This window comes from Stegostoma tigrinum, chromosome 9 (genome assembly GCF_030684315.1).
Source record: "Stegostoma tigrinum isolate sSteTig4 chromosome 9, sSteTig4.hap1, whole genome shotgun sequence".
NCBI lineage: Eukaryota > Metazoa > Chordata > Chondrichthyes > Orectolobiformes > Stegostomatidae > Stegostoma > Stegostoma tigrinum.
The window spans coordinates 22,461,673-22,478,630 of NC_081362.1; the positions used below are offsets into that span (position 1 = coordinate 22,461,673).

General features: G+C 38.3%; 1 protein-coding gene across 1 annotated transcript in view; it reads left to right on the forward strand.

Annotated features, from left to right (window-relative positions):
• Nucleotides 1-16,958, forward strand: part of mgme1 (mitochondrial genome maintenance exonuclease 1) — a 30,203-nt gene that overhangs the window by 10,685 nt on the left and 2,560 nt on the right. The window contains exons 2-5 of the mRNA XM_048535428.2: nt 10,059-10,163; nt 11,580-12,182; nt 13,472-13,685; nt 16,209-16,341. Of these exons, the coding sequence (XP_048391385.1) occupies nt 11,624-12,182; nt 13,472-13,685; nt 16,209-16,341 (906 nt within the window). The 5' untranslated portion in view covers nt 10,059-10,163; nt 11,580-11,623. The remainder of the gene's footprint in view (nt 1-10,058; nt 10,164-11,579; nt 12,183-13,471; nt 13,686-16,208; nt 16,342-16,958) is intronic.

Below are 16,958 nucleotides of genomic sequence, written 5' to 3' on the forward strand. Positions count from 1 at the left end.
AAATCTGTACCAGTTTCCTGTGACTCCTGTTTGTATCCTGTAATCAGTTTTTGCTGTTTCTTCATACTAAAATAGCTCTATCACAGTTACAAAATTGTCCTTTGACTATGGCAATGTAAATTATCCTTTATCCTTCTCCACTGTTGTCCTGCTGGACGTGACTATTGTGACTTGCTTCACTTCTTACGATCAGATCAGACAGGGTATCACTTGCAATGTCTGCCTTTGGCTAGGTTCAAATAAATTATATTTCCAACATTCATCAAATCTCTGTTTCCTCCCCTGAGCTTGTTTGAGGTCAGCAAATAAAGGTGGTATTTTATCAGTACTGAATCTCTTAACATTCACATCATATGTAGGTAATATTGTGTATCCAGTTGTACTCCTCACTTATTCCCTTTACTAACATTTTGGCTTTTATTGCATTCTCTAGAGGAAAAACTCAAACCTTCACCAGTGAAGTGTTTTGGTACCTCCTATGTCCCGCATACATTTATTGGTTTAACCACATCATTTAAAGGGAAAGGCGTTGTCATCCTGTTTGACAAAATTTCTTTGTATCTCTCATCTACCTTGTTCACATTACCGGTACTCCTAGCAGTTCTTATCTCCATTCCCTGCTTGTAGTTAAGGGTACAATTGACCTGCGGTGTTTTCCTTTAGATATCCCTTTGAAACTCATTCTTCTGAAACCAAGGAAATCCCATGGGCTTCCCTTACAACTTTCAGCATTCTGAACAAATGTGTCCCACTGTATTACAATAAAACACTTGGGCTTTCAGTTTTCACCTCCATCCTCAGTACCTCTTTCAGATCTGAAGAAGAGATCTTGGGATATATCTAGCTGCCCTTTCTTTACCTAGCTACTTGATTTCCTTTCAGAATCCCAATCCCTGTTCTTAAATCTCAGTTTGTCTGTTTCGTTAGCAACTGGAAGGGTCAGGTTCTCCCTCTCTGTTTCCCTTATCATTTCGGCAAGCCTCAAAAAATACAAGCTATGACTGCAAGTTCCATGGTATCACACTGAACATCAGGTTATTTTTAATTGCAATCAACATTTGTTTAAGAACTGCTGATATTGAATAACTACTTCCTTGATTCCAAATGCTCAACATTCAAAGGTAATTTTATGGTGATAAAATTTAATAATGGACTGTAAACAATTTTGGATATACAGCAGAATGTTATTTACTGCATTAAAGGGATGTGCCATAAATTCTCAGTACTGTCTTTATCATTTTGTCCAGTCTATGACATTCCATGGAATAGCTTCATTTTCTCCTACTTGTGAGTAAAATGATACACAATTTAGTTCACACCCCACTGTAACACATTGTTGTGGATCTTGGTTTCTTAATAGTAAAAAAGCTTGATGGTGCAGCTTTAAAAAAAGTTAAAGGGAAGACAAATTAAGATTTCTAGGGGAGAATAGATTGAGAGATAATCAGTGCTGCAATTCTGGACTTGTAGGAAAATAATGGCATTTCATTTAGTGAAATGAATAAAGAGACTGTGATGAGTTTCTGAAGATAAGGTCAGGAAACAGCACGAGCACGCAGAGCAACGTACTTTACAGTTAAAAGGAGCAAGAGTGAGAGATTCAGTCGTTGTCGTAGAGCAAGGTTGGATCTAAACAAAGTGAAGGACAGTGTTTGACCTGAAACTGGAAGCAATGCATCTTGTAAATGTAGAATCCGAGAGAATGATGAACACAGAAGATCTTTCTGGTGCATCGCACAACTATTCATCTAGCCACACTACTGCTCTTTCCCTTTTGCTCTGCATATTTGACCCATCGGGTACTTTTTTGAAAGTTACTATTGAATGTGCTTCTGCCAGCCTTCCAGGAAGTGCATTCCAAGTCAAAATAATTTGCTTTGTTTATAAATGAAGTTGCCTCATCTTTATTCTGCCTGTATCCATAAACCTGTACCATCTGATCACTGAACTGCTGTCATTGAAACCAGTATTTCTTTATTTACTATATTATAATTTTGTACACCTGTATATCCTCTTCACTATCTTTGCTAAGGTAAATAACCTCCTCTTCTCTTCTAGTTTCTTTATTTAATTAAATTCACTCATCATATTGTTTCTGCATTCTTGCTAAGGCCTTGACATCCTTTCAGACATTTGGTGTTCAGATTTAAGCGCAGTATTCCAGCTGATACCTGATTAGTGTTTTATAATATTTACCTTGCTGAGGGGCTTCATGTGTCTATTAATAAAGCAAAGGCGACTTTGTAAGATATGAAAAGTATGCTTTTTCAACACTCTTCTTTAGTTATTCTGCTATCTTCAAAGGTTTATGTGCATAAGCCCCTCAGACTCTTTGTCCCTGCAAGCACCTCAGTGACTAACTGATGTAATTTTGAAGGTTCTTAACATTCTTTCGATCAATTCACACTGCTCTACATTAAATTTCGTCAGCTATGCTTATATCTGTGACTGGCTTCTTGTCCTGAAATCTACTACTCTCTTCCACATTGTTTACAAAATGTATGTATTGAAACTTGTAACGAGGGCCTATTTATCCAAGTCTGGGCTATTAACACTATTTCTATAAAAGCAGTTCTGAATTTGAAGAGATGTGAAAGTTCAAAATGATTGGTTATGTAAGTAGATACAAGATCCAAGGCTGAAGCCACTAATATGAGAGGTGGTTGGTACCAGTTAGACTTAAGAGGTGGAACAAAAAGATATTGGGCCTATATTACTATGCTGTTGGAACTTGGACTTTATTGCAAGGCAGTTGGAGTTTAAAACAGTGAAATTGTGTTACAACTGTATAGGATGATGGTGAGGCTGCACCTGGAGTACCATGTCTGGTTTTGGCCTCCCTTATTTAAGAAAAGATGTATTGGCATGGAGGCAGTTCAATACAGATTTACTACACTGGCTTTTAGAATAAAGAGGTTAGGCCTTTATTCATTTGAGTTTAAGAGAATGAGAGCTGATCTTATCAAAACATAGATTCTAAGGGAGCATGCCAGGATAAGTGTCCATTTCCATAACTGGGGAATCCCAGACTAGGGGACAAAGCTTTAAATGAATGCCCCCTTATTCTGTAACTGTGAAACAAAGGAATTTCTTTACCCAGAGGGTAGACATCTGCCCTTTATTGAGACTTGTGGAGGCCAGGTCACTGAGTGTATTTAAAAAGGAGGTAGGTGGACTCTTTAAATATCAGGAAGTGGAGGACTAGTAGGAGCTGACACAAAAGATTTGAGGCCTGAGGTAGGTCAGCTGTGATCATGATGAAAGGTGGGCAGGCTTGAGGAGCCAAATGGCCTACTTCTGTTGCTATTTTTTATGTTGTTGATTGAGCTGTTGAATCATTATGTTGGGAGAGGTAGAAGTCTGAGGGGTGCATGCAGAAAAGTTGAGTGGAAAATGCCGTTCTTTTGCGGATGATTTCAATATTGAAGTGAAGGAGATTATTGGGAAGGAGAAAAGAGATTGAAGTTGAGATACCAATCCTGTGGAACTTCTGGCTTGGTGGAAAAATTGCTTGGGTATGATACAACTGAAACATTTTGACAAAATGTTGGGTGACCAAGAACCAAGTTTTCGTGAAAGACTTTGGATCTGTAGTTGTGCTTCTTCTGTCATGCTATTTCAAAAACTAGTTTCTTTTGCTATCTTGGACATGGGTTTCTCTACCAGTTGCTGATGCCATGCTGCAAAGTTTTCTGTACGATTGCAAGAAAAATGCATAGTGTAGAATGAAATTCTAACTCTCTATATTTGTCTTTTCACTGGACATGAACTTTTAAGATTGTTAAGAATGTCTTTTTTCTCAAACGTAATAGGCATGCATATTTTGACTTGACCCTTATTTAATGACTAAGTAGCCAAAAGTGCTTTCTACAACCTGTATTTTTCAACATGTAAAACATGTGACTACCATTTGTGTGTTTTGACATTGTTAAATAGCATAATAGTGAGTAGATGTGTTGTCATAGTAAAGAACTGTTCCTTTGTAATTAAAACAATTCTTCTCTATTCTTCCTTTCTTGTCAGCCTTCCCAGGGAATCCAGAAGCAGATTTTTATTTTCAATATCCAATTCCTCTTCAACTGCATGATTCAGTTTACTGTGCAGGCCCAGTTATGAGATTTTTAAAATGAAGTGTACTTTAGATGCTAAATTCTAACTGGTACTTAAGCTACTAGTTGCTGGATTGTAGTGAAGTAACATCACCTGAACTTCCTAGACTAAGCTGAAAGGGTCCACATAAACCCATAGAATCATATAGTATGGAGTATGCCCTTTGGCCCATTGAGTCTATTCCCTAACAGATGTCAGATTCCTAACTTCTCAATGTACACAAATGTACGTATGCCATAATGTCAAAAAGGCTTTGTAAAATTGAAGATGTGAATGTTGTTTCAATCAGAGCTGTAAGTTAATAATTCCATTAGGTTTTTTTACCAAAAAAAAGCAACATAACGCAGGAAGATATTTATTCAGAGTTTCTCTGTAACCAGAAATGTTTTGTGGTTATACCAGTGAAGTTTGTGAGGGTTGACATTAACTTTAATGTAGACTCTTCTAAGTGAAAGCATGTGCATTCTTTATCCACTTTGCACCAAAAAAGTGGAACCTAAGTGGCATTCAGGGCTCTGCACAACAAAAAGAAGCCGCCTAGCTAAATTAAGCTGCAAATGTGAGAGGACTCTTCCTCCTTCCATTCCCCAACCAGTCCCCCCCAAAAAAGAACCCAGGTTTTAATGCCACCTCTCTCTGTATTGTGATCTGCTTATAAACTCAAAAATATCTTTCCGTGGAGCCATGTCAACACATAAGCAGGTGTGACAGTTGAGAGCAAAGCCGTCTGATAAAAACAGCCGTTCTCAAGAGGGGATTGTGACTAAAAAAGAACTAAAGGGACCAGAGGTAAATTAACAGAATATAATCATGTTGAAGATGTAAATGAGTGTTAAAGAATTTCACACCTACACTGCAATGGAACTGTCAGCTCCACTTCGCACAAAATTGCCTGCTTACTTTATGTATCAGGTCCCAACATTTATCCCTCAACCAACATCACTAAAACAGGTTGTCTGCTCTTTTATTCATATTTCTGTTTATATGTGCTATGTGCAAAATGGCTGTTGCTTCCCTACGTTACTGCGGTGATTATACTTCAAAATTACTTAATTGGCTGTGAAATGCATTAGAATTTCTTACATCTTAAAAGGTATTGTGTAAATGCCGGTCTTATTTGCAACCAAATAAGAAATTGAGTACTCTTTAAGTAAACAAATCTCACATGGCAGTAATGTGCCTTTTTAGCCCCAGAAAATAGAATTAGATCCCTCAGGCACATTCAGTTGAGACCTTACTGGAAGTGTTTGAGACTGCAGTCTGCACATCAATCTCGGGACTGCCCTTTGCTGAAGTGGTTATACGTGGCATGGAGATGAAACTCTTCAGTGAATAGTACTGGCATCTAAGGACCAAATTTGGTGAGAGAGTACTATCAATGTGTTAGTAACTATGAATTAGGAGCAGGGATAGGCCACGCAGCCTCTCAGCCTGCTTTGCTATTCAGTAATATGATGGCTGATCTGATTTCTCCACATTCTAACCTTTCCTTGGTAACCTTTCGTTACCTTGTTTCACAAAAATCTATCTATGTCTGCTTTAAAAATTTTCAGACTCTCTGCTTCTACCACCTTTTATGAGGAAGAGTTCCAAAGATTCATGACCCATCTGAGAAAAAAGTTCTGTTCATCTCTCTGATCATTTTTGTTTAAACAGTTATCCCTGGTCCTTGATTCTTTTGTGAGAGGAAACATCCTTGCTAATCAACCCTTGCAAGACTCCTTATGATTTTAAATAAAAACAGAAAATGCTGGAGAAGCTCAGCAGGTTTGGCAGCATCTGTAGAGAGAGAAACAGCTAGCATTTCGAGTTCAATGTTTTCAGAACCTCGGGATCTGGTATGTTTCTATCAACATAACTTTTACTGTTCTAATCTCCAGCAGATACAAACCTTGCCTGTCTGACTTTTCCTCTGAAGACAACCAACCCATTCCAGGTGTTAATCCAGAAAACCTCTGAACTGCTTCCAATGCATTTACATGCTTTCTTAAATAAGGATATCAAAACCAAACATGCTACACCGGATGGGTCACACCAGCGTACTGCATAACTGAAGTATAACCGCCCCACTATTTACATTCAATTCTGCACGCAATAAAAAAAAACAAGTCTATTAGTTTTCCTAATTGCTTGCTGGACCTGAATTCTAATTTTTGCAGCAGGATATCGGATCCCTCAGGATCTCAAATCTCTGCAATCTCTCACCATTTAAATAAAATGCTCCCTTTTTATTCTTCATGCCACTCTGGACAATTTCACATTTTCCTATGTTAATGAATAATTTGTCAGGCCTTTGCCCACTCACTTAACCTGTCTATTTTCTTTGTAACCACTTTGTCCTCTCTGCAGCTTACCTTCCTGACTCGCTTTTTGTCATCGCCAAATTCAGCAACCATAACTTTGGTCCCTTCGTGCAAGCCCTTCAGTCTACAAAATATTGAGACCCAGCATTGATCTCTGTGGCATACCATTCATTATATTTTCCTCATAAGGAAAAAAAAAGAAGCACACTCGGTTTCCTGTTAGCTAGCTAGTCTTCTGGCCATGACAAATTGTTACACCATGAGAGTAAAACGTTTGAAGTGGTATCTCATTAAATACTTTCTAGAATCTAAGTACAGAGCTTTCACTTATCCCACTTTATCTCCAACATATGGTATTCTTACCAAGAACTTCAGTAAATTGTTTAATCATGATTTCCTTTTCACAAGACTGTGTTGAATGCCAGATTAACTTGAATTTTTCTAAGTGCCCTGAAGTTGAGCAATAGCTGTCTGGAGGGTTTAAAGATGTGGTAAGACTTAGTGTCCTGTGCTGGTAGAACCAATACGTCCCTAAAGAACCATATAGAGTTGAACAACTGTCTCAATATCTTTGAGATCCCAATGGACAAGGACAGCATTCATGAAGTGACGAGAGCAGCCTGATAATGTAACTGCCACCAGGCCATTCAAGGACAAAGTTGCCATGTCTGCCCCTGTCCATCTAAAGATGTTTTGACAACTGTGAGGTGGCTTATGCAGATTTAGGTCGATGGAGGATTCTGTTCATAATCCATTAACAAATGTTGAAAACCTTTATTCAGCATGCTTCAGAAAACTGCAGGCAACAGATGTATATTAGTGTATTGAGACTGTGTTGTATGCATGTAAACATATTAAGACCACTTTGCTCTTCCTTATTTTCTACTTTCCTAATTAACCATGCCAAGATGTGCTTTTTAAAGAAACTTCAACTTTTACCACCACTTGGACTGTTGAATAGTTTTTGATTTGAAATGCTCTGTTTCAGCTGTAATGTTTGTTGTTCACTTGTATAAAGTTACACTGTGACAAGATTGTTGCAAGAAGCAATACAAAGAGTGTACATTAGAGCTGCAGGATTACCCTATACAAGCAAACCTAAATGATGGCATGTTCAACTTGTGTGGCCTTATATAGGACATAATTGTATATGATTCAGTGGCTGCATAATGCAGATTGAGATGCACATGTGATCTTTAGTCGTGTCACTGGGTCTGTAAACCATGTTTTAAAAAAAAACTAAGTGTGTGATATTTTACTATTTAAGAGTTTTAAATTTATTAGGATCATAGAATCCCTACAGTGTGGAAACAGGCCCTGCGGCCCAACAAGTCCACACCAAACCTCCGAGCATCCCCCCCAAACCCATCCCCCTAATCTACACCACCCTGAACACTACGGCCAATTTAGCATAGCCAATCCACCTAACCTGCACATCTTTGAACTGTGGGAGGAAACTGGAGCACCCAGAGGAAACCCATGCAGACATGGAGAGAATGTGCAAACTGCACACAGACAGTCGCCCGATGCTGGAATTGAACCCAGCTCCCTGGCGTCGTGAGGCAGCAGTGCTAACCACTGTGCCACCGTGCTGCCCACCATTAATTGGAGAACACAAATTCAAGATTATTAAAAATTTGAGGTGTGAGAGGATGAGAAGAAATATTTTTGCTCAGTACTCAAGATCTGGAATACACTGTTGGGAAGGTGATAAAAGTAGGTTTAAAAGTTTCAAAAGGGAAATAGATATGTACTTAAAAATTGACAAAGATGCTCCAAAGTGGGTGGGCAGAGGTCGGAGCACGTGAATGGTACTAAAAGTTTTTTCCTTTAAGCCAAAGTTAGAGAAAAGTCCTCATTTGTGCTGAATGACTTTATATGAATATTCAATGAAACTTTAATTAATGTACCTATCAAAATCTGTTGTCAAATTTCCTAATATTGATAGGGGCACAAACTCTCCATATTCTTTTTTACTTTGTAGAATAGCCTTTGTAGCTGAAGAAGAGATCTGAAATTCTAGTCAGGTTTTTGGCTAGAACATGAAAAGCAAACTGTTAATCAAACTAGAGATAATAGGAACTGCAAATGCTAGAGAATCTGATATGACAAGGTGTAGAGCTGGATGAACACAGCAGGGCGAGCAGCATCATAGGAGCAGGAAAGCTGACATTTCGGGCCTAGACCCTTCTTCAGAAAAAACAGGTTTTCAGGTTCATCCAGCTTTACACCTTGTTAGCTCTGTTAATCAAAGCAGATGGTAAAATTGCTATGCTGTTTGGAAAGTTCTTTAAAGATTATGCAATTCTTTATTGCAATATTATAGTGATGCATTGAGATATTTAGCAATGACAGCAAAATAGTACGAATCCATTATTTGCTCTGTCTTATTCTTATGATCTTATGGCACCATATGCTATATTGCTGAAAAGACTCATGTTGCCAAAAGTTGTTCTTGTGCTGTTCTATTCATCAGGACAAAAGAAAAGTATCAAATTTCAAGCTGTTGCAGCAAATTAAATTTATTGAGGAAAAAGCTGTTTATTGGTTGGCATGTTGACTCTGATTACTTGGCACATTGCCTAAGAGAAAGCAAATGAAATTAGAGATATCCCAAGCACATGGATCCTTCAAAAAGAGGGGACTTGAATGTATTCCTTTTGTTGGCAGAGAATGCCTACCAGCATACGAATAAGTTAATTCTGACAACGATAAATGAGCCATGTTTTGAGTTTGAATTATTTAACATATGTTGATTGTTAGTATAGCTTATAAGTTTGGATTGTTCAGCAAGTGCTGCCCAATTGCAAAATTAGAACTAATGTTTTGTCTTGGAATTTGAGAGTGTTGGATGGTGGAGGATGGTATACTTTCTGCCCATTACAAATGACTAAAGGAATATTGTTTGACTCAATCAGCAAATCATCGAGACATACAGTCTGCATACCTCATTTCGCACTGGCCTTGAAATTCATGCATGACATTGCTTGATTGAGTGGTAAGTATGTCTTTCTGGACTGGCGACAGCATTTTTTTTGAAGGACTGCAGTCCATGTGGTCTGTATCTACATTAGTGGTGACAGGAGAGAAGTATAAGTTACAGGAATGGAGGAACAGTGATTACAGTAGTTTGATGTACATCTGCAAAATTCTCTCATCTATTTAATATAGATCCACCCAACTTTGGGAATTGTTCCAACAAAGATTAAGTCTGGAACACCTACTGGCGTGCTGCGATATATCAATCTACACAATAATTCAGTCTATCCTCATCTTCCTGCTGCATCATTATTGTTGCAACCTGCCTCATTTTCCCCCTTTAGATCAGATATGGTCAAATATATATCTTAACTCCATCCAACCTGCCTTTTAAAAGATTTGCATTTCAGAATTTCTTTAATTTTAGATTTGAAATTTTCAATTGACCTAATCTTTCATTTTGTTTGTTCCAGATTTCTACTATCATTTATATGACGAGAGTGCTTCCAAATGTCACCATTTAAAAATTAAAACATACGTAATTTAAAATTAATCTTTTGCTTCGAACACTACCACTGGAGAAAATAGTTCTTTTCCATCTTATAAAATCCTTTGAGTGTAATGAATGGCTCAATCAGATCATCTCTTAATCTTCCATACTTACAGGGATCTATGAGATACCAAGAGTGCTGAAGCCGGGTCCCAGGGGATGTTGTCTTCGAGTTGACCTTTGAAGAACTACAGTGGCTTTCTTCTTTAACCAGTTTCAAAGTAAAGTATTTGAAATCAATTAGTCAAATCTGCAGAAATGCCATAGCAATTCTTAACATAGTTCTTAAACTACTTAATACTTCCGATAAATGTAGTACTTATTGGAAATTGAAAGTACAAATACCAGTAACCATTAGAATGTCATTGTGTGCATGTTTTGAACCTTGCCATGTAGCTTTATATTTTATTGTTCTAATGCATTTCTTATCTGAGTCAGATGTGAAATGCCATATTTGATATGATACTTAATTCGAGAAATGGGCTGCTCACTTGAGAACTTGTTGATAATTTTTTTATTGCACTGTTAAAATGCTTCACTTTCTAATTTGTGTAAAGTGTTCTTGCAGAGCTGACAACTTCTAATGTCTTGAACAGTAAGAATGATCCAAAATTAGCTGCCCACTAGGGAGCCTTTTTTTTGTATCTTTTCGGAACATAATGATTGGATGATACCACAATGGATAACATTCACTATTAAACACCTGCTCACCTCAGTACATGACTGAATCCCCAACATAACATTAATCTCCTGCTCAGAATACAACAATTTAGCTGGGATAGCCACCTGAAAATTCTGAAGTTTCTCATTGACTTGTAGCTTGTGTATGTTCTCGGTCCATAGCCAATCCAAGATAAAAATTTTGTGTGTGCGCACACAAGTTGCAAATCATAACATTTTACCAGCTGAATGCAACCTTCTTATTGCATGATCTTTGTGTAGTTTTACCTACTGCAATTAAATATACAACAAAGATTAGTACTGTATGTTAAATGATCAATTTTTGATTCAGTAGTCATTCTTCCTTTGAAGGATCGCCATTACTTTCAATACAATTTAGTCTCCACGCGTACATTTTTAAAGGCAAAGTTTAATTGAGTGTTCAGATGATGCTAAGGTTATAATTATGGATACTTTATTACGTATTACTTACAGCAAGAGCCACTTTTAGTAATTTGCATCTTATTTGAACCCTCCATATTTAATCTGGTTTTAGTTCCCTTTTAGCTGGAGAGGAGTGTTGTTTTAATTTTGTCCTGTATTGTGGTTTGGGCCATCTAGAGGCCATGAATTATGCTACAATAGGAGCAAATTATTTCATTATTTTTCTATGTTGTACATATGCAGGGTTAATTCACTGCTTTCCTTTTTTATAAACTGCTTGCAGCTTGCTAAGGTCATGAATCAGAAATACAGAAAATCACTATCAAACTCTATAATTACATTGTTGGAAAATGTTTCAAAATTTTAACAGAGATATTAGGAACTGCTGATGCTGGAGAATCTGAGATAACAAGGTGTAGACCTAGATGAACACAGCAGGCCCAGCAGCTTCAGAGGAGCAGGAAAGCTGACGTTTCGGGTCAAGACCCTTCTTCAGAAAAAAAATTAAATTTTAATCCTTTATTCTGTTGCAGAATCAAAATTATCTGATCTGTGCCTCCATCCATCAAGTTGGGGAATGAAATTCTATTCTGTGCTGAATGCTGCAACCTGCAGAGTATTTCAGAACTCTTTCAAACAATACTGGCATGCTGCACAGAATGAGCTGGTCTTCAAACACCACAGCTTTTCTACCTTCCCATCTCTTAATTGCCGGAGAAAGGATGTCAGCAAATATGAACAAGTAGATTGTAAGAAATATGCCTCCTTGGTCCGTTCTGTTGTCTCAACAAGTGTCAGCCCCCAGACCCCCAAGACCCTGCTTGATGAGGATAACTGCTTGTACGGACCAGTCACCAGATCAAAACCGGCCAGTGCAGATACAGAATCTGAAAGCCCGCAAAATCTGGCTCCGTTCCTGAACTTTGAACGCCAGAATACTAAGTGTGAACCAGGGCCTGTGCTCAAACTATCACTGCAGTTAATGTCACAGGGGGATCACTCGAAGGCCAGCTTGCCCAGTGTGACACACATCTTGCAGTTGACCATGAGTTTGGAGCAAGCGTTTTACTTGGAGCGATGGAAACGGAGAATGATAACTGAGCTTGGCCAAGATGGCTTCAAGGAGTATTCTAAAAGTAAGTGCACCTTGTGGTACTGAATATAAGTGTGCTAGGGATTAAGTGATCACTCTGAGTTGGCCTGGTTTCATTCAACTTGCCACTCAAACATTCAGTCCAACAGGTCTGTGCAGGTTTTTGTGCTCAATATGAACTTCCTGCCATTCCGTTCTTCCAGAGCATATCCTTTGACTCCTTTTTCCTTCATAAACTTTACTTAATTTCCCTTTAAGGGCACCACTACTATTGCTTTGATTACTTCTTGTGTTAGTGACTTCCACATTCTCACCACACTCTAAGACCATTTCTCCATAACTAGTTTTTACATTTGATAGTGACTGGCCCCTAATTTTTGTCTCCCCCACAAATTGAAACTCTTTTCTGCATCTATTCTGTGATATAATGTGGGTGGGTATTGATTCAGGTGAAAATACTAGTGGTTATGCCCTGAAGTTGTTTTAAACTATAATTTGTTAACAAAACATCACTGTGTTTGTAACACTTTGGAAAATGTTTTGAAGCAAAACATTCTGTAAACCTGCTGGCATTGTCTCAAGATCATCATTCTAATTGGTAATATGTTTAACTCCCCTTACCAAAATGTTGGTAATCTATCTTTTAAAGTTTAGTCTGTACGCCTACGACTGTGCTTCACTTTCACCCAGTGCAATTCTTTTATTTAATGCTGTAGTGGCAATATAAACCATTAGAGGTCTCCAGTTTTGAGGCAAGGACAAATGTCCACTATTTGTGCTCATGGCAACAGTTCCAACCCTATACTCGTCAACACCAACATCTGAAATCATTGAAACCTGAAAATGCAGGATAAGGAACATCAGCCACAATTGTGCTTCTGAGATTTTTGCCAACCCATTACTTTGCTGACAAATAGGCAGTTGTTTAATGGGGTTTACATTGTATTGACTGTGTGCTTGGAGACCACTTGTCCACATATCCTTTGTAGACGTGAACATATTTTCAAATGGTCTTAAAATGACTGCTTTTTTCATCTTTTTTTCCTTTCACTCGTGTCACCCCATTCACTGTTCACTGTTATGCATTGGTCGATCTTACCCAATGTGGTCCATGTTTTTGTTTGTGCTACTTTATGTTCGTCATTTGACTGCTGACAGCAACATACAGTAACTGCCTAGCGTCCCTTTCTCCATGCAAGAAGTTCTTACAAAATCACTTGTTGCTCTTAAGTGCAGAAGACTGTGCGATCCGAGTGACCAGAGCAAATTTTAAATGTGTTGTCAATTTCTGTGGCCATTCTGCTAGTGACACTAGACTTGATATTTCCCCAGATATTCTCAATCGAGGAAAGCTTTTCCATTCTGCTTTGGAGGAGACCCTTCTCTCAACCAAAATTCCAAAAACTGATGATGAAGAAATTGCAGGGTATTTGCAAAGTGTGCAGGGAATCTTAGCAGACATTACAGGAACTCGTGTCTTGGAGAGTGTTGTGAGTCATCAGCCGTTACAGTACATGGGGCTGGTAGACTGTGTTGCAGAATATCGGTAAGATCCAGCATTCCTATCATCTAATGTTTTACATTGTGGGCTTGAGTATTACAAGATTAAATAAATAAGGCTAAATGGACATGGCGGAACAGTTGGCATGTCATGATTGCTGCATATGGAAGTTTGTGGACAGCAATGCAATCCCCAGCAGTCTCACGTAAGCTAAATATCTGGGTTGAGGAATTTTGAGGAATTAATTGGTATCTGAGCTGCAAACAGAATAGAGCAACAGTGAGGGTGGTAGACCGTTTGTTCCTGGAGACATTTATACTCTTTGGATTCGAGAGCTAGTTAATGGTCAGGGACAGGTGGTTATGACTGGGAGTTAGGTAGTTATAAATACCCAAGATGTGATGAAGTAGCCGCGTGTGCCATGATCTCTCCTACTATTGGATAGGTCCAACCCAGAATGAAGAGAGATTTGGTAAACTTTTTTTAATTTAAAATGACATGATTCAGAAAAAGACTAAGACACAAGGCTGTAGATTGATTAACAATAAATCAAGTTTATTACACCAAGGAAATAAAAAGTAAGCCAAAGTAAACTGTCTATATATAACATTATTCAAAAGATTTCATTCGTACACGGTAAAAAAAAATCCCATCTTCTCACCAATACCATCACTTTACAATTAACCAAAATCCATAGAAAGTTTTGTTCCTAGTCCAATCTGTAGGTGTGACTTAACTGCTTCTTCACAGATCCTGTCCTGTTTTGTGATGTGGATTGATCTTCTGGCATAATCTTACAACTGAGCAGTTAAACGTTATCAGTCTTTAAATAACCTGCAGTGTTCTAACTAAACATTCTTGGGTTTGGAGATTTCACAAACTACTCTTTAATGAATTAATTTATTTCCTTGACTGCTCTAAACAGTCTCCTTTTCTAGAAGAGACAATTCATGCATCTATCCCCAGCCTGGACTCCTCCTAACTGAATCCAAAAGCTTTTAAACATTTTTTAAACTTGCTGATCTTAGATTATGGTGAAGCCATTGGCTAATGTTTTCTCTCTCTTTTTGTATAAGCAAACGTCCACTAACAGTCCAGAAAGCACATAGTGTTTTAAAAGCATGGTTTCCTTTCATCTCTTCTTTTTTGTTCCTCTTCTTTCTTTCTCTCTCTTTATTTTCTTTTTTTTAAGGTGAATCAATTTGCTACTCCACCCTGCTACGTTGGTGCACATCTGGTTCCAATATAGGCCATGGGACAGGATCTCCTCAGTTACAGTCCCTTGTGTCTGACCATTTTAAATGGTTTAGCGATGAAAAGTAATTCCGGGGATCAAGTCACTCGTGCCGAGACTGTCATTCTGCTGGATCCAAAGTAGGGGAGGAGAGAATCAGTAACTCATACGTCAAATTTATTCATGGTGTCGGAACCAAACAGGACTTGCCTCCAGACCTGGAGAGAGCATGAGAGCAGGGTTCAGACTATGCTGTTTGCATCGGTGCGGCGTGCAGTTCTTGTAGGATGGAAACCTTTCAACCTCATCTGCTGTATTTGTGACCCTAATTTGGGTTTGCGAGCTAAAATTTCTTATTTGTGGTGGTATGCTAAATTGAAAAAGTTTTGTAAGTTACCCTGCTTCCAAGTAAAACAGCTTGGGGCCTCCCAAATTCATTCTTTGCTCCCTTGAGGAATTGAAGAAAATGGGGAGTGGGTGAGAAAGCGGAGTTAAGTCAGAGAATCAACCAGAATTGTATTGATTGGCAGAGCAAGCTTGAAGGTCTATATGGTTTACTCCTATTTCTGTTTATCTTACATTAAACAACAGCCATTAAATTTTATGGGAGAGGCTGCAGAGGAAATTTCCTAGATAGTACCAGAAATGTTATTTGATAGAGCTGAGATAATGAAATAGTAGCAAGGCTAGGGAATGAGCATGTGCCGAGACTGAAAAGGAACTGGTGTAGATGGCAGGTTAGAACTTCTTCTGTGGTTTGATTCTGAGCTGTAATCTATACTTGACACAATCCATCCAAGTTACCAATGCTGACATCAGCTAAAGGTGCAGAGCTTCACCAACTGATTGAGTTGTCAAGAAGCAATTTCAATTAAACCTGCCTGGACTTATCCCTGCTCAATATGAACTTTCTGATTGGAATCATCAGGTAATAGTGGGAAGCGGAAACCTGACTGCTTTTTCCCTTTCTAAATACAGTGAGCTCAGGGAAATTGTTCCTAACAATTGAGTCAACTCTGGAACAGCTAGTTAACTGAACCTGGCACTTTGCAATCTATAACAGTTTGACCAGTTTAAGAGGCTGCTTTTCTTTTTGATTCATTGTCTGACTGCAATGCTCAAGGATTAGTAATGGTGAATGGTAAATTCCTATATGGAAATCAGTGGTTCAGCATATCTGCTTTTGCCTTTCAAGTAATAAACTTCCTCCTCGTAAATAGGATTTCTTTCAGCAAGAGCGATTTTCAGGTAAAAGATCACTATTTAGAAAAGAACTCCAGAATCAGTGTTAATACATGTTCCATAGATGCTTTTAATTGTTATATTTTGTGCAGGGACAAGTTATGTGTTATAGACTGGAAAACTTCTGAGAAGCCAAAGCCATATTTTCGAAACACCTTTGATAACCCCCTTCAGGTGGCAGCATATGCTGGTGCCCTGAACCATGATGACAACTATAACTTTCAGGTCAGTAAATTTTAATCTCCCCTTTCATTCGATATGAGCTGCTAGGATTCTCACATCTGGTTCAAAAGATTGTTGGTTCAAGTCCCACTCTTGATTTGCTGGCTTGTACTCCAGTACAGGAGACTGCTATGCTGTGGAAGGTGCTGTTGTCAAATGAGACATTAACTCAAGGTCCATTTTTCCTTCAGGAAAAAGTACAAGATCCTACAGCACTCTTAGAAGAAGAGCAGGAAAAAAATTACTGACCAATATTTATTTCTCAACCAACACCACTTAAACATATTATCTGCTCATTACCCCAAAATTATTTTTCTTTAACTTACCACCAAGCAGGGTGGTGCGTTGAAGTCGTAGGCGACAGGTAGTTCAGGGTCTTTTTTGTGAGCAGAACGTAGATTCTCCTTCCACGAAGACTGCCTAATCCATTATCACACAAAACCCTTTTGACTTAACCATCTTGTACGATTTAGCCAATCCCTTTGTTATTAATTACCAGTGTCAATGTCTTTATCACTTCCTTTTATTGCTCTAGATCCAATTCTCCCTTCATAGCCGAATCCTATAACTTGTATCTGTCTTGGGGAAATAACTAATCCCAACATACTTACAACTCCACT